The 20448-nt window shown below is 52.1% G+C and overlaps 6 protein-coding genes across 6 annotated transcripts; 3 read left to right on the plus strand and 3 right to left on the minus strand.

The window, feature by feature from the left end:
* Positions 1–1044: 1044 nt before the first annotated feature.
* PV10_02415 (uncharacterized protein) lies at positions 1045–3658 on the plus strand. Its single transcript, XM_016366727.1, has 2 exons — positions 1045–1213; positions 1266–3658. Exons 1-2 carry the CDS (start codon positions 1133–1135, stop codon positions 3288–3290), a joined length of 2106 nt encoding a protein of 701 aa, XP_016226245.1. The 5' UTR covers positions 1045–1132; the 3' UTR covers positions 3291–3658.
* Positions 3609–8270, minus strand: PV10_02416 (uncharacterized protein). Its single transcript, XM_016366728.1, has one exon. It carries the CDS (start codon positions 8030–8032, stop codon positions 4019–4021), a length of 4014 nt encoding a protein of 1337 aa, XP_016226246.1. The 5' UTR covers positions 8033–8270; the 3' UTR covers positions 3609–4018.
* A 432-nt stretch (positions 8271–8702) lies between these two features.
* PV10_02417 (uncharacterized protein) lies at positions 8703–10237 on the minus strand. Its single transcript, XM_016366729.1, has one exon. It carries the CDS (start codon positions 10029–10031, stop codon positions 8862–8864), a length of 1170 nt encoding a protein of 389 aa, XP_016226247.1. The 5' UTR covers positions 10032–10237; the 3' UTR covers positions 8703–8861.
* A 240-nt stretch (positions 10238–10477) lies between these two features.
* PV10_02418 (uncharacterized protein) lies at positions 10478–12931 on the plus strand. Its single transcript, XM_016366730.1, has one exon. The coding sequence runs from the start codon at positions 10507–10509 to the stop codon at positions 12889–12891; it is 2385 nt and encodes a 794-aa protein (XP_016226248.1). The 5' UTR covers positions 10478–10506; the 3' UTR covers positions 12892–12931.
* A 1877-nt stretch (positions 12932–14808) lies between these two features.
* Positions 14809–18763, plus strand: PV10_02419 (uncharacterized protein). Its single transcript, XM_016366731.1, has 2 exons — positions 14809–15229; positions 15387–18763. Exons 1-2 carry the CDS (start codon positions 14975–14977, stop codon positions 18069–18071), a joined length of 2940 nt encoding a protein of 979 aa, XP_016226249.1. The 5' UTR covers positions 14809–14974; the 3' UTR covers positions 18072–18763.
* Positions 18764–18929: 166 nt separating this feature from the next.
* On the minus strand, positions 18930–20273 carry PV10_02420 (uncharacterized protein). Its single transcript, XM_016366732.1, has 2 exons — positions 19719–20273; positions 18930–19585 (listed from the first exon to the last, which is right to left on the minus strand). Exons 1-2 carry the CDS (start codon positions 20048–20050, stop codon positions 19513–19515), a joined length of 405 nt encoding a protein of 134 aa, XP_016226250.1. The 5' UTR covers positions 20051–20273; the 3' UTR covers positions 18930–19512.
* Between the last annotated feature and the right edge of the window lie 175 nt (positions 20274–20448).

Consider the following 20448-nt stretch of genomic DNA (forward strand, 5'->3'; position numbering starts at 1 on the left):
TAGTTTCTTTTCCAGTCTCAGGCGTGGACTCACCCCGTCCTTGTCGATATATCCTCCAGAGAGGCTATTCAGCATTAGCCAATTGTCGATTGACTCGACGCGATGTAATCTCTTACCCATCATTCAAACCTTCCATGTTAAATTCTATATTGGTTGAAGCCCTCCAGCTATAAACCTGAGTTGTTTTTTCGTCAAGCACGCAAGTTTGGTTGGATATACACTGAGGTGTGAGATACGGCTGTTCTTGTCCGTAGAAGAAGTTCGTCCGCATTTGGCAAAAGCTGGAGCAGTCTCCTCGGTCAGGTTTGCGATCTCCACAAGTACGATCCTTCGAAAGGTAATGGGCTGGTGGGCAGTCGACAAAGTCGTATTGATGATAGAGCTGGGGAGTTACGCCTCGCCAGGCACACAAATCGGCATTGGCAGTGGGCTCTGTCTTTGAGCTCAGAATGAGGCAGAAGATAGTCAGGATAATCAGAGACCAAGACATGGTGTTTGGGGGGGTGGTGCTTGGTTGGGAACGTGGTAGTTTAAGAAGATGGACGAAAGATTTATGCCCAGTGGTCAAAAGACCTTTTGACTGGATAGACAAGTGTTCGAAGCTGTCACGACAATCGGATCATAGTCTGCGGTTAGCAGCCATGCGTCAGATCACCATGATTCCTGATAATAGCCAACAAACGGCGCTTCAAGGAAACGGGTTGACCCGCGTCATTGCAAGGCCTTCTCTGCCCACCTCATGCCTTGAAGTTCAGGATTCAATTAGGGGTTCTGTGCCCACTCCATGCCGAAGCCAGTAAATTTAATGTTCCAAATTGTTTCTCCATCATAGATTCCACGGGTCTGTAGACTGTCACTCGTGATTCTTCAGCGTTTGGTACGTTGCAAAACATAATGTAAGGATGTGAGGACATTGAAAGTATCACCCCTGACTTCGAGCGCCTCGCGTCACCAATGCCAAGATTGATATCACATGACTTAACTTATAGCAGCGCCAATCTAATCCCGTTCGGGTCCCAACTTCTTTCCCATCTAGAGCTCCAAGGAAATCACAAGCTCGAAGTTGCTGATTCAGTCCTCAGCTCTTCATCCTCGCCGCGAGTTTCATTCCTTCGATCTCGACCTGCTGAGTATGGCAGTGCAGTCAAAAATGCTGCGACTCGCCCGCCCTGTGGCTGCCAATGTGCGCCGTCAGATGCTCGCCCAAGCTCAGGTACCAAAATCTTCTTTCCATCTCAACAGCTCACACGACTGACCTTCTCCAGCGTCGCACCTTTGCTGATCGCAAAGACTCGCTCCTGAGCTCCGACCCGTCATTCGCCAGCTCCCCAGCGCCTGTCAAGACCGAGATACCTCTTGGACCTGGAGGCCCTGGTTCTCCTGCTCCTACTCCAGCGACCCCTTCGTCCGCCTCAACCATTCCAATAGAGAATGTCCCCAAAATCCCCCCTTCTCCCGCCCAAGTTCAATCGACTCCTCCAACAACCCCAGCATCAGTAAGCCCACCTGGCCCAGCCACGGAACCTCCTCCGCCACCACCCCCCAAGGCTGTCGCTCCGCCAGCTCCTAAACGCTTCCGACGCTTAAGATTACTCTTTTGGCTGGCTCTGTTGACCGCATTGGGCTACGGAGGCGCCGTCTTTTATGCTCTACGAAGTGACAATTTCCATGACTTCTTCACCGAGTATATTCCTTTCGGGGAGGACGCCGTTCTCTATTTCGAGGAAAGGTCTTTCAAGAAACGCTTTCCCAATGCTAGACACAACGTTGCCAAACTCCCTCGAGTCGATAAGCCTGAAGATAAAAAGGTTACCATTCCCTCACGATCAGGACTCTCATGGAGAGTGGCAGAAGACGAGAAAAAGGGAAGCGATGTGACACAAAAAGGCAAACATAACAGTGCCACGGATGTCAACAAGACAGCACCATCCAGCACCAAGGATGCCGCCAAGCAAGACCCAAAAGCTGCGAAGGGAAGTAGCAAGTCTGCACCGGTCCAGGCTGTCAAGAAGGATCGCGACACCAAGGCTGCCGATTCGACTGCCGACTCCAAAAACGCAGCATCAGAGTCTTCATCTGTACCTCCGAGCCCCGCAACTCCAAGTCCCAAGTCTGATCCACGACCACCCGCCATCGCTCCTGTCACTGCTGTATCCTCTCTGTCGGTTCCCAACGCCGAGGAGCCTGTAGTGCAAGAATTAGTCAAGATTGTCAACGACCTCATCACGGTGGTCAATGCTGACTCACCCGACGCTGCCAACAAATATTCTGCACCAATCACCAAGGCCAAGGATTCCCTTGCTGCTGTTGCCAATCAAATTCTTACCATCCGTGATGCCGAACGCAAAGCTGCCGAGGAGCGCGTGGCCCAGGCTCACCAGGAATTCGACGAAGGAGCTAAACAGCTGCTGAAACGCATCGAGACCGCCCAAGCTGAAGACGACGCCCGGTATCGAGAAGAGTTTGAGAGCGAGCGTGCGCGACTGGCTCAACTTTACGAGGAGAAACTCAGGACAGAAATCGAACGTAGCACTCAAGTCGTCGAACAACGCTTTAAGAATGAAATGTCTGAACAAGCGATTGAATTGAAGCGGAACTTCATTGCACAAATCAAAGACCTGGTTGAATCCGAACGCGAAGGTAGACTATCACAGCTTTCTAACCTCAGCACTGATGTTGATTCCCTCACCGAGCTCACCTCCAACTGGAACGGCGTGATCGATACCAATCTGGCCACTCAAAAACTCCAAGTCGCCGTTGATGCAGTGCGATCCGCCCTCGCTCGATCCGCCGCATCAGACGCCAAACCTCGTGCATTTGTGAGGGAGATGGCGGCCCTGAAACTCGTCGCTGACGGTGATACCGTGGTGGACGCTGCCGTCGCCTCAATCAACCCTGCCGCCTACCAGAAGGGAATTCCATCCCAACCACAATTGATCGACCGCTTCCGACGCGTGGCCTCGGAAGTCCGCAAGGCGAGCTTGCTGCCAGAGGACGCTGGAGTAGCTTCGCACGCGGCCTCCCTGGTTCTAAGCAAAGTCCTGTTCAAGAAACACGGACAACCGACGGGTAACGACGTCGAGAGCATCCTAACACGGACCGAGACCTTGTTGGAAGAAGGCGACCTGGACTCAGCGGCCCGGGAAATGAATAGTTTGAACGGGTGGGCCAAGGTTCTCAGCCGTGACTGGTTGAACGATGTCCGCAAGGTCCTCGAGGTCAGACAGGCTCTCGACGTCATTGAGACCGAAGCCCGTCTCCAGTGCTTACGAGTCGAAGGAGGAAAATAGAGACGACGGCGTCCTTTTTTTTGGACAAACGTACTACCTAAGGTTCACGAGGCCGGGATCCATAGCTTTGCAAAGCCGGTTCTTCTTCCCACGCACTCGTATGTACATTTCCGGCGAGCTTAGCTCACACAAGCAAGTCACCTTGACCATTTGTGATATACTTGGTGTGGTGAGGTGTTGTCCGAACGGGGGATACACGTTATCCATTCGAAGGACAGTCCTATAGGAGCTTCTGGCTCGCTACATGTATGTCGTTTTGTACCATGGTTAGACAAAAAACAGAAAGAGTTGACCTATGTAAGAAACTGGTTTGAGCGCCAAACTGTTACGTATTGGGATTAAAATTAAAATTATATACCTGTTGGTGATGAATATCTGGGTTCAAATGCTCCAGAACTCAGCGCTCATGTAATATATAGTGCAATATAAACGCTAATGATTCGGACATCTTAGACGCGTTCCATAAGCTGCTCAACTCAAAGAAACCGATCAAGGACTGATTCGCGGCTGTAGAGGGCCAAATCTCCATGTCGTGATGCACCGACACAAGCTCCATGCTCCACGAACTCAGCAACGCCTGGCTGGTCAACTCAATCAATCTGGGTATCCCAAACCAAATCAATCGCGGGGTCTCGCCATCTCTATCTCTCCTACCTCCCAAACGCAAGGATACAAAATATGTTGGCCAGAATGTCCCCCAATGCTTCTCAGTAGACTCTGAAACCCGCTTAATCAATCCAGAGTAACCACCGAAACACTCGGTCCACGGTTCTGACACTGCCCAAGACAAGTTGGAAGGTACTCACGATTGCCCAAATGCACCAGAGGAGCCCAACAACCATGTATTCAATGGTGGCGAACCATACCTTGCGCATAATCCGCACGCCTCGTTTTCGACGTCGAAATGCTGCTTCGATAGAATCATTCAATCCTTTGACCGCCAGTGTACTGGCTGTGGTTAAATTGATGCTCAATTCTCCTGTGGCATCTGCCGTCAGACGGACTTGTGGAGTCAGCGTGTTCTCAACCTTGTCTTCCAAGGTCTGAAGCTGCTTGTGAAGCGAAGGCGCAATCACAGCGCTAAACGAATGAAGCTTGTAGTTGATAGTTGACGTATGCCTGTCCAACGTTTCCATGATATTCTTTGCAGCGACAACATGATGCTCTCGTCGCTTGATCCGAAATGGCTCTTGGGCATATAAAGTCCTGTTTTCGGGTGTGAACGAATCGAGAAGGAACTTGGGTGCATGAGTATCCGGATCTTCTGCCCTGAACCCGATTTCTCTTGCCTTAACCGTCTGGCTAAACAAAAGCGCTTCAGCCCGTCCAATGTCCCGCCACGACACGGCGCCCGGTTCGTCTGCTTCGTGTTCTGATTGATCTTCTTGTCCTAATTCGCTCGCTGACTTTGTTGACTTCGGACCTGCTCGGCCGTTGATGGGATTGATTGCGGCATTCAAGTAGTCCGATGCCTGAAGCGATCGGCTCATGTCCAAGGCTTGTCCGAAGCCATAGCTTTTCCGACGCTCATGGGCGCCTGAAGATTCGCCAGTACTGGTATCGAGCCTGGGCAAGCCCAGCCTGAGGCCAGGAGAGCGAGATGGAGGACGCTCATTCCCTCCCAAAGCAGTGATATGGTCTGAAGAGTCGATTCTGGCTGTCGTACTCGGGGCGAGCAGAGACTGCTTCTTTTCTTGTACTTCTCTATCTTTCTGAAACGGTGATGTGAAAGAGGGAAGATTTGGGTTGTTGTACTTTGGCCTCTCAACTGAGGGTGAGCCAACCTTGGTTCCCGCAGAAGACAGGAGCTCACTCTTGGTGCTGGAGATTGTCGAAGATCTGGACCGGCCAGTGAGAGCTGGGGGTGTTTTCAATAAAGAACCATTGTGTTGCGGATCGATCGCAGAATCTGACCCAGGATATGACCGGATGCTTCCATCTGAGGCCGAATGCCCATGTGTGTAGCCGTGCGGCAGGTCCCTTTTCCAAATGAAGTCACCAACTCTTGTTACCTCATTGCCCACCAGTTCCGCTATCCGGCCTCCCTTGAAAATGCCCCGCAATCTGGAATGCTCGCTGGGAGCTGGTGGGAGGTGTGTTACTCGTGTGCCGGTCTTGGCCGTGGAAGTCAGTCCGTGCTCGTCAGTTTGCAAAGCATGATCGTCCTCTGGACGTGTTATTGACGAACGATTCTTCGAAAATGGGCTCATCCCTCGCGAATCAGGGCTTGTAGCTCCAGAGTCAACTGCGGGCGAGTCTGATGACCTTTTAGGCTGTTGGTGGTGTGGATGGGAGTTCGCCGCAAAATCGGTCACACTAGTTGTATCATGGTCTTTGTGCGTCCGTTGGAAGGGATGCAACAATGAGGGTCTAGCTTTTCGCACAGGAGATGGCCCTCGACTGGGCGGAGGAGACAGGTTGATGGCGATGCTAGGCCACTCAACAGCAGCTGGGGAGGTTGGTGCCGTGGTGTCATAATAGTCAGCAGAATGACGTGGACCTCTTTCGTTGTCAAGGCTAGACCGAGTTACAAACAATGCAGAACCAGGACGTGCCGACTGCGCCCTTCGTGATTTGGGTATGGGAGAGATTCGTTTCAAACTGTCTTTAAAAGGGCTCTTGCTGAACGCGGAATGGTCGAATGAGGATCTGTTGGAGGTGGGGGACGTAGGGCGCAGTTCATCCGTATGGTCTCTTACAGATGCTGTCTTGTCTTGATTACGAGATCCTGAAGTATGCTTTCCCGGAGATTGGCTCCCTTGATCGTGAGATTGGCGCCTTTTACGCCTCAGTCGCTTTCGACCGCGTTCTTGCGCGTTGCCGTCATCAGAGCCTGGACTTGAATCGGTCAAACCCGACTCGCTACTGTCTCGGAACAATCTTGACTTGATGCGGGATCGCTCCCGCGAGCTGCTTGCATCCTTTACAAGAAGAGCATCCTTCAACTTGGCTTTATGCCGGCCTGCATGGGCATGACTATTGGGGTGATAGGCAGATTTGAATGTGGGTAATTCTGGCAGGGCCGAAGGAGGCTCGTCTGCATGGTGTTCTTCGGGAGATTGGGGTGGGGAGGGTTGCTGCATAGTGGTAGGCAAATCGACTGGAGTCTTGTTCCGCCATCCTGAAAATTGAAAATGAGTGTCTGGCGGGTATATGACATTGTTGTCTCTGTCTTGTATTTTCAATTTGTTCAAGCCCTGCTCAAGCCAGTAGGCATCTGCCAACAGGTCGGCGGGATGAGTGACCCAGTCTGATCGGGGTCGGCTGAGCTTTGGTAGAATGTGGTCCGGAAGTCTAGGGGAGGCGGCCTTCTTCATCTCATCTGGACTCTCGTCAGGGTCATCGCCGTCGGAGGTTTCAGCGCGTTGGTCTAAGGGCGGAAGGCGGAGGCACTCGTCCGGTTCGTGATGAGTTTTGGCATTGCTGGAGATGACTGCGTCAATCCAAGCTCGGACTTGGTTGACATCGTACCAGCCATCCAGTTCACTGTGAATTGGTGTCTTTTCCCACACACGCAGCTTTCTATTGCGGACATATTGTAGGGGGTTATAGGCTCTCTGCATTAACTCTGGGCGGTGGGGCATAAAATTGGTGGAGGGTCGTCTGATAGGTGGCAGATGGGGGAGTAAACGGCGATGTTCATGGGCTAGTTCGAAATATACCTTTGCTTTTTCGACTCGAGACAGAGTGGCAGGCGAGATACTATCGCTCATGGTGGAGTCACCTTGGTTTGTTTCAGGGCGTGGGGTATCCTGTCCTTGAACGGACGGCAGAGGAGACTCGTGGCCAGGGTCGACATATGAAGGTGTGAAGCTCGGCTTGGGGGATCTATTTCGCGAAGACTGTCGATTGGCAGCCAAGAAGGGCGCAAGAGAGGATGTTCTGAGAGTGGCTCTAGCATCATGGTTTGTAGTACCAGTCGAAATGACGCGATGTTCGGCAGGGTCGTTAGAAGCATACCTGCGTCCTGATGCAAGACGTCGACGGCCCTCGCTCAGGGTCAAAGCCATATTGACGATCTGAGCGGGGTCATCGTGACGGCCGACGTTGTGGGTTGACGAAGGGCGAGGCTCATTCTTGCGCGAACTCGAAGCCGAACTTGCTCCCTGACGACCGACTTTGTACGAGGAGGACATGGAACGGCGAAGGTCGGACGCTGTAGATGACTGAGGTGGAGTGACGGTGGCCGGATCGTGATGGCCGTGGTTCTGCTCAATGTGCGAAGCGAGGGGAGAGCTTCTGAACGTAGTGATTGGGATTCCATGATGATCGTGTGGCTTCTTGGGGACGACCAATTCCTGCGATTCGCTTCGTCTGTTGGCTTTGGTCTGCGAGGATGAGGAGGCCAAAGAGTTGGGTGATAGTCGGCGTGATCTGGAGAAGGAGTCAAGAAGAAAACCCCCAGAGCGACGGACTTTTGGTGAATAGAGGTCGCCACCTCTATGGCTGTCTCCGTCCCGATCTCTGCGTTTGTCCTTTTCCTTCTCTTTATCCTTGCTCTTGTTCTTCTCCTTGCTCTCTGAGCCACTGCCAGTGGTTGTGCCCATGAGCAAGTTCTCAGACTCGACATGACGGTGACGGTTGCCGGGGCGAGTCTTGGGAGCAGAAATGTCCGAGTTTGATGTTGACAGCGACGTCCTGGAGTCGGCATGGACCGATGTGAAGGTGGGAAGAGTCAACAACGACTTTTCATGGCTGGTATCAGTGGCGAGGGAGCCATTAGGCAGAATGGTAGAAGACATTCAGGCAGCTGCCCATCTGGCGCAGCAGCTGCGGACGTGGCACTATGGCAGCTTGCCGCGTGAGGAAGGAGCGACGGTCATCGCAATTGCCTGGACGTTCTGTTCAGTTTGGGGAAGGAACGAAGCACGAGGGGAAGGAGCCCTGAAGAAACAGCTGGGGATTTGTATTGAGAGGTGGGATGGGATTGTGGAAATCCAGATGGAATTCTCGGCTAGTAATTCCAAGTCAAGTGATGGTGGTTTAATGATGGTGATTCGAGGATTGTGCTGATGAGGAATCTTGTGCCAAATGGCGACAGTGGATGACGGAGACACACTGAACACGTGCTGGCCAAGGGCTACAGGGTTAGTCACGCTGGCACCCGAGAGCCCAGGCTTAGAGGGCGCTAAGGCCACGATCGATGGCGCCCAAGAGGGCCGAAAGTGTCCCTAATACGCTTGGAATTGAGCCTAGAAGGCCTGTGCGATCTGGGGGTGCCTGTACTAACCAATTTAGTTGGACATGTACTCGTTGTATATACTTTTAGATGGAGAAAGTCTAATGATTGGTAACAACCAAGGATTGACAGGCTGACAGCTGCTGCCCGCCGTTGGGCTCATTGGGCTCCAATTCAGAGTCCAAATGCCACCTTAGGTGTAGATTAAGATTCTCATATTGTACGTATACAAGGTGCCGTTTGCAAATCTTGTCATACATCACCCTAAATAGGTACTCAGTCTATACATCATGATCATCTTCCGAATCCAACTCAATTTACACTGAAAAATCTCCTAATAATATCGCTGTGAAGGTCTTTCTGCCAATTCTTCCCAAAATGTTCAGCTCTTTCTATGCGTTAATGGTGCGTAAGATCGCTAACTTGGCATGTTCACTGGTGGGAATCCGATTGTGACCGCCATGGGAGACTCTTTCCCATCTCATCTTCTTCGACCCATCATCACTTTGCCATTCTTCGTAATTCAAGTTGCGAGTCCAGTCGATCTCTCCCCGGTGCGCCGCTTGAATCGCCCGCTCCCAACTGGCTCTTCCCTCATTCCAAGGAATCTCCCAATCATCTCGAGCATGCAGCATGATGAGATTCAGCTTGACTTCGGGGTTTCCTATCAGAGTGACCAGTCTACTGCTGGTATCCCACTTATCCACAATCTTTGAGACCATATAGTCGCGAACTCGAGGATACGCAATCAGAGGAGACAGAATTGGTGGGGTGATGCCTTTGATGGAATAAGAGTCGAGAAGGTTGGTCAGAGAGCTGAACCCTGCGACCAGCATCAGGGCCTTAAACGGCGCTCTCCCAAGGCTGAGTACCCATTCGTGATACAGTGCTGTCGACACGAATGTGCCCATGGACTGGCCAACAAGAATGATACGGGATGGATCGACGGCCGAGGACCCAGTGTTGGTGTCGTCTGAGGTGGCGGTAATGGCTGACAAGAGTGACACTGAGTCTTGAATGACACCTTCCTCTGTGGGGGATCCCGTACTCCAACCAAATCCTCGGTAGTCAAAGGCAATGACGTGAACCGGCTTCTCGGGAGTAGAAGCACCCAGAAACTGCTGGTAGCTGGCTGGGCGATGAGCAGAGGCTAGGTGAGCAGCATTGCCATGAAAGCTGACAACAAGAGTCGCCTGTGGATCGTCCAGCAGTAACTTTAAGCCAATCGTTTTGGCAGCCTCCGCGTACGGTTTTTGCCCAAAATCCAATTGACCTTTCAAAGCATGCTCATGTTGAAGATAAAGGTGAGCCGGGAGAATATGCCATGCGAAAATTGTGGCGTTATCCGGCGTAGTGATAGTGAAAGGTTGGATCTGGTGATGCAGAAAACCATACTGTTCAACATTTGTCAAGTTTTGCCAGTAGGCTGGGTTGAAATTGTGGGCGTAGGTGGCATTCCGTTGAACGGTAGGATGTGTCAATGCTCCCAGCGCCAGAGCGTAGATGAGCCCAGCCGCGGCGAGAGTCCAGTAGGCTTTCCGAACGAAGCCGTTGATGGCCATAATGGCGGCTGTGTTGACTGCCTGGCTTAGACTACTAAAGTCCTCTGACACAACTCATATGTCGTGGCCCTCGATATCTGAGCCCGATTCAGCGTGTGTCTTATTGTATCTATCGTGTACGGCAAGATATACCAAAGCCTCAAGTACGGAGCATTGATTGATGTTGAAACATCAAGACAGTTCCAAGATACAGAAAGGAGGTCAGCCTTATCTGATGTTGACGCTTCCGGACGAACCGGACCACCGCAGTAATCTGTCGCTCCTTCCTTCTGGCCTGTCGCGGGGGTGGAGGATCACGTGTCGCGCTCCGCCCCTTCCTCCATAATCCGCCCTCGCCTAAGTTTCCCAAAGTGGAAAACATCGAACCGCGTTTCCTCCGCAGGCTGTCTTTGAAGACAGGGCTGGAAACGAATTTTACCAATATCTCGAGACCTCGCAGGTCACTCGTCTTGCATATGCAGGATCTGCAGAGGCCATGGTAGACCCAGGTTTCCAGAAGCGACAGCTGCCTCCCAGGGAGCGACGAGAAGCCGCCAACAAGAGAAGTGCAACTTCTCTCGCCACGCCTGTGCCGTCCTCCAAAAGAAAACGTTCCAGCCAGCTTCGTGTCGAGAGTCCTGCTACCCAGTCACCCGTGCCAGAACCGCCCGTCGAAAAAGATGTCCTCCCTACTAAGATCACATCCGGTCAACCTCTGCCTACCACAGCGCACCCACAAGATACTCCTCTGTCCAGTCACGAGTATCAGTCTATTGCAGAAAGCGCCGTCTTAGCCACATCACTACACCAGTCCCGTATGCGATGGCTCTGCGATGGTGTTTTCAAAAAATACTGGGTTAAGCCGGTGAAGAAGAAGGGAGTCGAGATCCCAGCCGACAATCCAGATGTCAAATCCATGAACAAGCTGGGTGCTGCCACAATCATCATTGAACCTCACACTTTCGAGGCTATCTTCTATACAGTTCGCGATCCTGCTGCTCCACCAATTCCATTCCAGCGCCATGCAAATCAACATACCACCAAAGCCCTCCTATCCCCTCTTCCCAAGGCGTCGCCGAAGTATCCTTCACAACCAGGTCCTTACCGGCCAAACCTTCCTCAACAACCCACCAATATCAAACCAATCTCTGCTTCCAACCCCCTTCCTGTGGCCCCTCAACAACTACCACCATCAAAGCTACCGATGGCGCACCTTCATCCAAGTCCAGTGGCCTTTACGCCCACCACGAAGCCGCCGACCGTGCCAGCGCCGGCACCAGCACCCGCAGCTCCAGGTCCAGCGCCTCCACCTGCTCCACAGGATCTACACCCCCCTCCGACGCAGCAGTCCCAAGTGATCAATGGTCCATATGTGAACCCGACCCAGAATCCAGTCATCCCCTCGCAAACTACTGCTACGCCTGTATCCCCGGGGCCGCCGCCCCCGATGGGTCCCACTGGTCCAGTGTCAAATTCGAGCCCGAATTCTGCTGGCATGCAACCACCAGTTGGTTCAGTACAAGCTCCTCCGGGTGCACAGCCTACACCGCAACATCAGCAGCCCATACCGCCGGTCTCTACGAATTCAGCCTTGGGATCTGCTCAGCAGGGGGGCGCGAAATCAAAGCCCTCTGGTACATGGCCACAAACACCGAATTTGGCTCCAGTTGGCAATCCCCCGACAGCGGAACATGTTCCGAAAGCAGACATGAGCCCAAAGCCTTTTGCTCCTCCGACACCGGCACCAGGGCCTCAAGATAGTCGAACACCCACACCGATAGACAAATCAGCGAGCACTTCGAATCGACCGGCAGGCACAGGGGATCCGGTGATCCAGATGCTAGCCGCACGTGCAGCGTCGAGCCCTCGGTTGAAGGACTTGATGAAAGTAGTGGCCACGTCCAAGGCATCATCGGAACAACTCAAAGAGTTCCAAAGCCACATTGATGAGATTAATGATCTTATTCGCAGGCAAGAGTCCGATCGAACGATCGTGAGAGACGACACACCGGCGCGGACAGGGCTAGGGGCACATGGATCGCCTCAGTTGGACCGTGCTAATGAGGGCAAGCCCAACTCGCCAGCTCCGATGCAAACAAGCACCCCCCAGCGAGCTCCGACACCACAGGCTCCTCCACCGACGAATGTGAAGCCGCCACCAATGCATAAACCTCCTCCACCTCCCCCACGGCAGCAGCCGTCACCTTCTGGGATGTCGGCGTTGCCTGGGGTTATGCACACATTCTCTCGGCCGCTTCCGGCGAAACCTTCAGGCAACGGCCCCGGACGACCCAGTTCGGCATACATGGGCTACTCGACACCGCCACGGCCCGAGCCAGTGGTGAAACACGTGATTCTAGAGTTGACCAGTGCCCCGTCAGGGGCGCAAGGCCCATGTCAAGATCGCTGGTTGTTTCCCGAGTATGCGGTCCTTGAAATCCGGCCGTCTGGACTGGAAATGGTGTGCTCATTTCTGGTGGAGCGCAAGGGGTCGGAACTTGTGGGAGACAAGAATGACGCATCAGGCGAAGAAAGCGTCGATGTGCGACCACGGTTTGACAAAGACAAAGATTACTTCCAGCCAGTGACGATGACGATCAAGGTGACCAATCACAAGACAATTGCCACGATTGCACAGGCGGCCAAACCACTGCCGGCCGTGCAGGAGTACCTCAAGCAAATACTAGCCACCAAGGAACGGGCGCCAGTCGTGTACCTTGCACATCAATTGCCGCGTGAAGACGGCGGGACAAAAGAGGCTGACAAGGAGGCTGAGTCTGGATTTGAGGACAGTGGAGTTGAGCTTGGGGCTGATTCGGCTGGGGAAGAGCAAGAAGAGGAAGAAGAAGAAGAAATCCGCGATGTCTACGGGATCGTATGAGGAGTTGGCCGCGGACCCAGGCGAGGCATGAGCAACAGCTACGAGATGTGTATTGTGTCGTTGATACTGTCCACGGACATTGCGCGATCGAGCGCGATGATGGGAGCTAGTTGCGACCTACCTAACGCTGACATGAAATAAGGATCGTCATTATAGTCTCGCCATCCCGCTACTTGCACTTGCTCACTTCACCCCTTTTTTCCTGTCATAGATCTTCACACGAGAAGCCAAAGAAACACTGGAGAAGGTCTGGCAGAGAAGAGCTACGAGTGAGGACGCACTCTGGACAACGATTTTCAAAGAAGAGGGATTTGACATGTTAATAAACTAGCGTGTTGTTCCTAGTTATATCTTTGGCGAGTTTCACGACTTACTCTAATTCATGTCTCAATCAGTGCTTGACGCTGCATACTTTGGTTGACTAGGAAGGAATCTTGAATGTCACGTGCATGTGCATTTATAAATTCACGTGACTGAGATTCATGTTCATCTCCTTGTAGTAATTGCTTGGCAGCGTACTGGTGGATCATTCTTGGTCGTGGCATCTTGACCATGGCCTTCGCTTGACATAACATAATCTCGTATCTACTGACTGGCGTCTTGACATTCCTGCGACTTGTAACAGTTATGGACATGCAATTGATAACGGAGTGCCAATCAGGTCCTTTCTCTTGAGCCGCGATGACATCGTGCGCGAAGTTGACTGGGTAGATTCGGTGCTATTATTTGAGGAAGCGAGTTTGAGTGAATTGTGCTTGACAATTGTCACTTGTGGGTGAGGAAGGCTTAGGACCATTATTACTGGGGAAGATCGGAGATGATGGTTAATCATCGGCCTGCACCACAAGCAACAACGAACACCACTTCCATTTCCATCTCCTTGTCGTGCCCTGTGTCCAATGCTCTGGTGTCCTGGCATTTTGGTGGTCCCTCCACTGCCTCTCACTGTCACTGTATTGGGGGAGCAAGACATGATGACGGCCAAATTAAAGTTTGGGTTTTCAACAAAGCGAACGAACGGGCCGAAAGACAGGGCAAGCCACCCGGACTTCATTGGCACTTCTTAGGAGGCACTCTGGGCATTGAGTGGCCTGTCCTACGCCTGAGACTTTTGACTGGACTGGGTGCCTGGGAGCCTGGCTTCCGTCCAGATATGATGGTCTCAACTCTAGTAACTTTCCGTATGCATCTTCCTATTCATCAAGTCCTTGAGTCAACCCAAATAGCCCAAAGTTGACTTTTTCATCACGGCTCATTCAACCGTCAGGTTGCGTATGTATTGCAAGGGGCCAGGCACCCCAACAGCACCTCTGCGAAGGCTACAGGGAGTGATGGTCCCCCCTTGGCCACTCTTCTACTAGCCTACACCTGCCTACACCTGCCTACACCTGCCTAACACTTTAACCTAGCATCCACACCGGCACCTTCAGCCGCGGGCCCCTCGGCCCCTCGCAGGCCTACGGAGTACTAGGATGTTACGGATGCACCACGTTGATCAAGCTCTCGCCTGTGGCGTCAACCATGTCGATAACCCACCGATCTTCCTTTCATTGGATTTGCTATTGAACCATGTTCCTCCATCCATTGCCTGTGACGTGTGCCTGCAGACACTCAACCACACTCTACGGAGATAGCCACAATGCCTCCAGTCGACTGCCCTGGCCGCCCTCCTCGAGATAGTAGGATAGGCACCCATGGGCGGCATTGTTCACGTCGTTGTCGACCTGGAGGGATTCCCTGGTTAGGCACAGCTCCTTCCCTCCACCTTCCATCTCCTGGCCTTGGCACTCCCCTCGCCTCCTTCCCGCTGCGACATCTGCTACGCCGTCGCTCACTGATGAATCAGATTCCCACCCACACCCACATCCACATTCTCTTCTTCCACGGCCTTCGCATCCTCTAGCAATTTACCCACCACGGCACCACGGCCGCCATCCACACCTTGCTTTGACGCCACCTCCCACTCAACTCTATTTGCTTGCATTGAATACTGGCGGAGCGAGTCCCAGTCATTCATTATTAGCCAATTCCATTCAACTCAACCCAGGCTATCATACCATCTAATTATTATGTGACTGTCTCCATGTCGCTCTCAACACCCGACCCTCCTACGTCTCTCTCATCCTCTGCCTCTCCTTCTCACCCTATCTCTCGCCTTCCCTCTTCTTCCTTTCCTCCTTCACTCTCCTCTACCTCTCCTCTCCCTCCTCCTCCTCCCACTCCCCCCAAGCCAACGCAGATCAAATTCTATCGGGCTGCCCAGATGGCCCTCTTTGCCAACTTGGCCACATTCCCTCCACTTGCCCAGGTCACCACCATTCCTCCTACCCGCGAACCTGTAAGTCTAACCCAATGCCCTAGCCCAGTGTCTGTTCTCTTGCATTACCCCGCCAAGCCATGGCTTTGCCGACATCCGGACCCCCTCTTCCCCATGCAAACGTGCTTCGCTACACTCGTCCCCAACGCCACATGACGAACCATCTGACTTGAATTAGTTCAACTTTACAGTCGTGCTCGAATCTTCTCGCTCTCTGCCAGAAACTCCCTGGGAGGTCTCCATCTGGTACGACTACGGCAGTTATATTGGTACCAAGGCACCCTGGCAGGCCCTCGATCTCGACCAAGTTGATCAAACACCCACCGTCCTTACTGACGATAACGCCCAAACCACATATCGCTACACCTTTTCTGGTCAACTGGAAAGCCCTTACAAGTCTCATGATAAAGTATACAAAGGTCGTCGAGTCCCCTTCACCGTTCGTTACCGCATCAATCCAGCTTCAGAATGGTCCTGGGTCTTCCATAACTTCGGTGTCCACGATGGTGAACTGATTCTACAACCACCTATCGATCCCAACTTTCTGGGCGCCTCTCCAATCGATATCAAAGAGGGATGGGTCTCCAGGAAGATCCCCAGTGACGCCCCAGACGCCCGTCTCTATAATATCGAATCCGCCCACCCGATTCCTGTACCCGAGGACGGAAATGCTTCATTACAACGTCTCACCCTGGGTCGGGTCCTTCAAACCTCCCGTTGGCTGGCTTTAGTTCGTATTTGGGAGCCCTGGCTGGCCCCTCGCCACGGACGCGCCCAATTCCGTCTCGAAGAACCAGCAATTTTGCTATCCTTCCTTCGCACCGATGGCCTCCACGTCGTTGTTCTGGCAATCAACGGTGTTGATCAATCTCTTACTCAATTTCGTTCGTCTGAGGAAGGTGAGATTATCGTTGAGGCCCGGAATGACTCCGGTACAGATCGCAAATTTCGAATCTTGGCTGCAACCGCCTGGAATTTTGAAGTCGCCAACTGTGCCGTAATGTACGAAGCCCGCAAGCTCGTCCGTCAATCTTCGGCCTATCAGGAAGCCCTCGAAGGTATCACTGGGCACGTCCGATCGACATCCCTCGACTCAGAGACCGCCCTCGTATCCGTTGAGCAAAAGCCCGAGGTAAATGGTGTCCACCCTCAGTGGCTCGAGTCGTGGTATGATGGCCTTGCCTATTGTACCTGGAACTCTCTTGGTCAGGACCTGAATGCCGAAAAGATCATGGCCGGCCTAGACTCCTTGGCCAAGAACAACATCAAAATTGCCACCTTGATTATTGACGACAACTGGCAGTCCCTGGACGGAACTCAGGGCAAAACCTCTCAATTCCACCGGGGATGGAAGGCTTTTGAGGCAAACTCGGCAGGATTTCCCGAAGGTCTCAAGGCAGCTGTTGCGCGAATTCGTGAAAAACATCCAGCGATCCATGATGTCGCAGTCTGGCATGCTCTGATGGGATATTGGGGTGGTATCTCTCCCGAAGGTGACATCGCCCAAAATTACAAGACCCTCGAGGTGGAGTTTCGTGAGGGAACTCCTATGGCTGGTCGTCGCCTCGTTGTCCATCCTGACGATATACACCGACTTTACGACGACTTTTACCGCTTCTTATCAAGTGCTGGTGTTACCGGGGTCAAGACCGATGTTCAATTTGCTCTCGATCTTCTTTCCAACACCAGAGACCGCCACTCATTCACCAACGTCTATCAGTCTGCCTGGACTCAAGCGCATCTGAGACACCTTTCAGGCAAAGCTATCTCTTGCATGTCGATGATTCCTCAGATTCTTTTCCACAGCTTCCTCCCTACCAACACCCCAAGAATCCTCCTCCGCAATAGTGACGACTTTTTCCCTGACGTCCCCACATCGCATGCCTGGCATGTCTTTGCCAATGCCCACAACGCGCTTTTTGTCCAACATCTCAATGTCCTTCCAGATTGGGACATGTTCCAGTCTAGCCATCCTTATAGTGGCTTTCACGCCGCCGCTAGGAGTCTATCGGGAGGCCCAATCTACATCACGGATACGCCTGGCGAACACGACGTTGACTTGATTCATCAAATGACCGCCATGAATCCGAGAGGCCAAACCGTGATCCTTCGACCCAGTAATATCGGAAAAACCATGGGCGTATACGACAATTATGAAGAAAAGGGTGTCTTGAAGATTGGTGTCTACGATGGCAAATCCGACATCGGCACTGGAATCCTTGGTGTCTTCAACATTGCAGACTCAGAGACAAGCTTCATCATTCCCATACAAAAGTTCCCCGGCGTCAACCCCCCATCAGAAAATTCTGGCCCGATCAGAAAATGGATTGTCAGATCCCACATCTCGAAGCGGATCACTTCCCCCATTTCTCCTACCAATCCAATTCGGCCTGACAATCTTCTTCAGGCGAAGTTACCTGTGAGAGGCTATGATGTCTGGTCAGCGCTTCCGGTACACACATTCAATCTTCCAGAACATGGCCCCATCCTTGACCTTGCGGTTGTCGGTCTCCTAGGTAAATTCACAGGCGCGGCGGCTATCATCGAGGCAAAATTCAACCTCGCCGAGTTGAAACCCGAAGGCTCATCAACCCACACAGGACAACGTCTGAGACTCCACGTTCAACTAAAAGCACTTGGCATTCTAGGAGTCTGGCTTTCAGACGCTAAATCGCGTAAGGTGGAAGATCTGTTTGTTCTGATACAAGGGCGACCAATCCCTCAACACACAGTCACTTTCAACAATGAAAATGACCTCCAGAATGGTGGAATGCTTGAGATCGATGTTGCCAAGGCATGGGAAGAGAATAACCTCGATGCCGGTTGGAGCAATGAGGTTGGAGTCGAAATCTTTCTGGCGTGAACATTTGGATTGTGCCTTAATTAGCAAGCAATGCCTCCACCTCACCTCGTCAACTAAGCTATACTCCATCACAAGATCAGAGCTGTGCTGAAGAACCTCGAAAAGACACTTCTCTTGATCCGCTAGAGGCCCGTGGACATTACAACTTTTCAACAGACCTCCTCACTTCCTAGCTGCCCGACCAACGGTGATAGCGACCCCAACAGACAATAATGACCAAATCTATCCAAATGGTGTGCAAGTCCACCACACCAAGTGTCTGTACAGCCCAGTCACCACTGCGACTGGATCGCATGTCTCTGGCCACCGACGCTACAACGCCCAAATCAATGCAGTCTTCCAGCAGAACTCGCTTCGAATTCATTGGCCACGCCCACAACAGAGTGGCACGGGACAAGAATGCTCTTCCATCCATTCGACTATATGTCAATCATGCCGAAATAGCTGACAATCTCTGCCGTCAAATCATCACTATTTCAGCCAAAATGCGGCTCATCTATGACAACGAAAATAGCTCGAATGCGGTACAACCATATATACCTACGCAACAGTAGCTAGATAGGAGACATGACAGTCATTGTTTCTGCAGAATAGATCGCAAGAGCCGATCATGTTGGACTAGAGTGAATGCGTAAGCGAATAGATCATCTGAATAGAATGCCACATGGTGACATGAGAAGACCATCACAACCACCACCACCATGATCACGATCCTCGTGAAACTTACCAACACATGTGTGCTAGAGGATCCATGCCTGTTTATTCAGATAAGACCTTTATTCTTAAACTTCCAATACCCGAGGACATGCGTCTAATTTAATTTAGTGATGGTGAAGAGGTCACCCAACCGTGAACAATGGATGATAGATGATAGATGATCCATCAACAGACAAATAGATGGATGACCACGGGACAATAGTTCGGTAATTTGGTTCAGAGGATCAATACACAGGAGGAAAGAAACCTCTCATCTTAACTCTTGGAGAAATCTCATGGCATAGGGATTCATATGTACAAGAACGTGAGCTGCATACTATGATACCATGGCAGAAACACCAGTTAGGGTCAGGTTAACATCGGTTTGTCAACCAGCAGCTAGCCCGACACCCTATAACATGTTCTGACTTTGTTGCACTATGGCACCCTCAGCAGGGCTCCTCAGAGGCTCTATCTGCCTTTTGATCTGATCCGATCCCGGTAGAAATTTGTATCTCCTGCATTTGTATCCCGGTGGCTCTTGGGAGACCACGCGGTCTGGACTCGCAGTTGCGTATTTGCATCTTGTGCATCTGAAAACATTCAACAGCCCAAAAACGCCGAAAGGACACGGTGATATGCTGATCGAATGGCCGGCAATGTTGGTCAGTCGTTCAGCCCCACATTGCTTGACTAGTTGGAGTGGTCTCTGCAGCCGTGCAGTGTTCCAACATGGTCAAGAGTTTTACTTTGATTCGTCATAGAACCCTTCTTGCTCAAGTCTTCTCCGGGCCTCTTCTAACGCCCACGTTTGTATCCTGGTGAGACACCACAGGTCAGTAAGCCCCCTTGACCAAGTTCACAATATTCGCAGTCCAGTCCAGTCATGACTCAACGTCTCCATTTTCAAATTCCAGATACTGCCAATGGGGAAAGACGGGTAAAACTCACGATGTGTCCTCTTTCATTGTATAAGCCGCCACCGCAACCACCCACGCACCGACAAAGACATAGGCCAAAGGTTCCCAACCTTCCTTCTCAGCCTTTTCACCGGGTCTGATACCCCACAGCCAACCGCCGGGAGGGTCGAAATGGTCATCATGGCCATGATGTTCATCGTGTTCGTGGCCACCGTCACTGCCCTTGAGTTCGTGGGCGGCGGAATGAGAGCTCGCAAGACGGAAAGGCTGGGCAGTCCGAACTTGCAGAGGTTGTTGCATGCGGAGGCGAGAGACCAAAGGCTGCGCTGAGCGCGTGGCGAGACGGGGGACTCGGTTCAGCATGATGATGGTGGCTATCGGAGAGGTAGAGATCGAACGGGTTGAAGAGGGAGAGAGGGTGATGTGGCATGCACAGGAAAACGGTGCCTCTGTCGTGATACGGACGTGGTGGAGGGAGGTGGACGATCAGACGGCGGGATCTGAGGTACTCAGAAGCTGTATCTCGATCGAAAAAGGCGGACTACGGGGTGTAGAGAGTTGTTTGAGAGCTTCAAAGTCATGTAGCATGGGGTTGATAACTGTGACGAGGTTGACTCGGTCGGAATTGGCTTGCCAAGACATTCTGAAGCTCGCCGGGCAAGTGCGACTCAAGTTTCGGGGAAACGGCAAGCATGACTCGGACGTGTAGGTTGAAGCGCATTCTACATGACTCGCATTCATTACTCTTGTAAAAAAGGAGT

The sequence above is a fragment of the Exophiala mesophila genome, assembly GCF_000836275.1.
Source record: "Exophiala mesophila strain CBS 40295 unplaced genomic scaffold supercont1.2, whole genome shotgun sequence".
Lineage (NCBI taxonomy): Eukaryota > Fungi > Ascomycota > Eurotiomycetes > Chaetothyriales > Herpotrichiellaceae > Exophiala > Exophiala mesophila.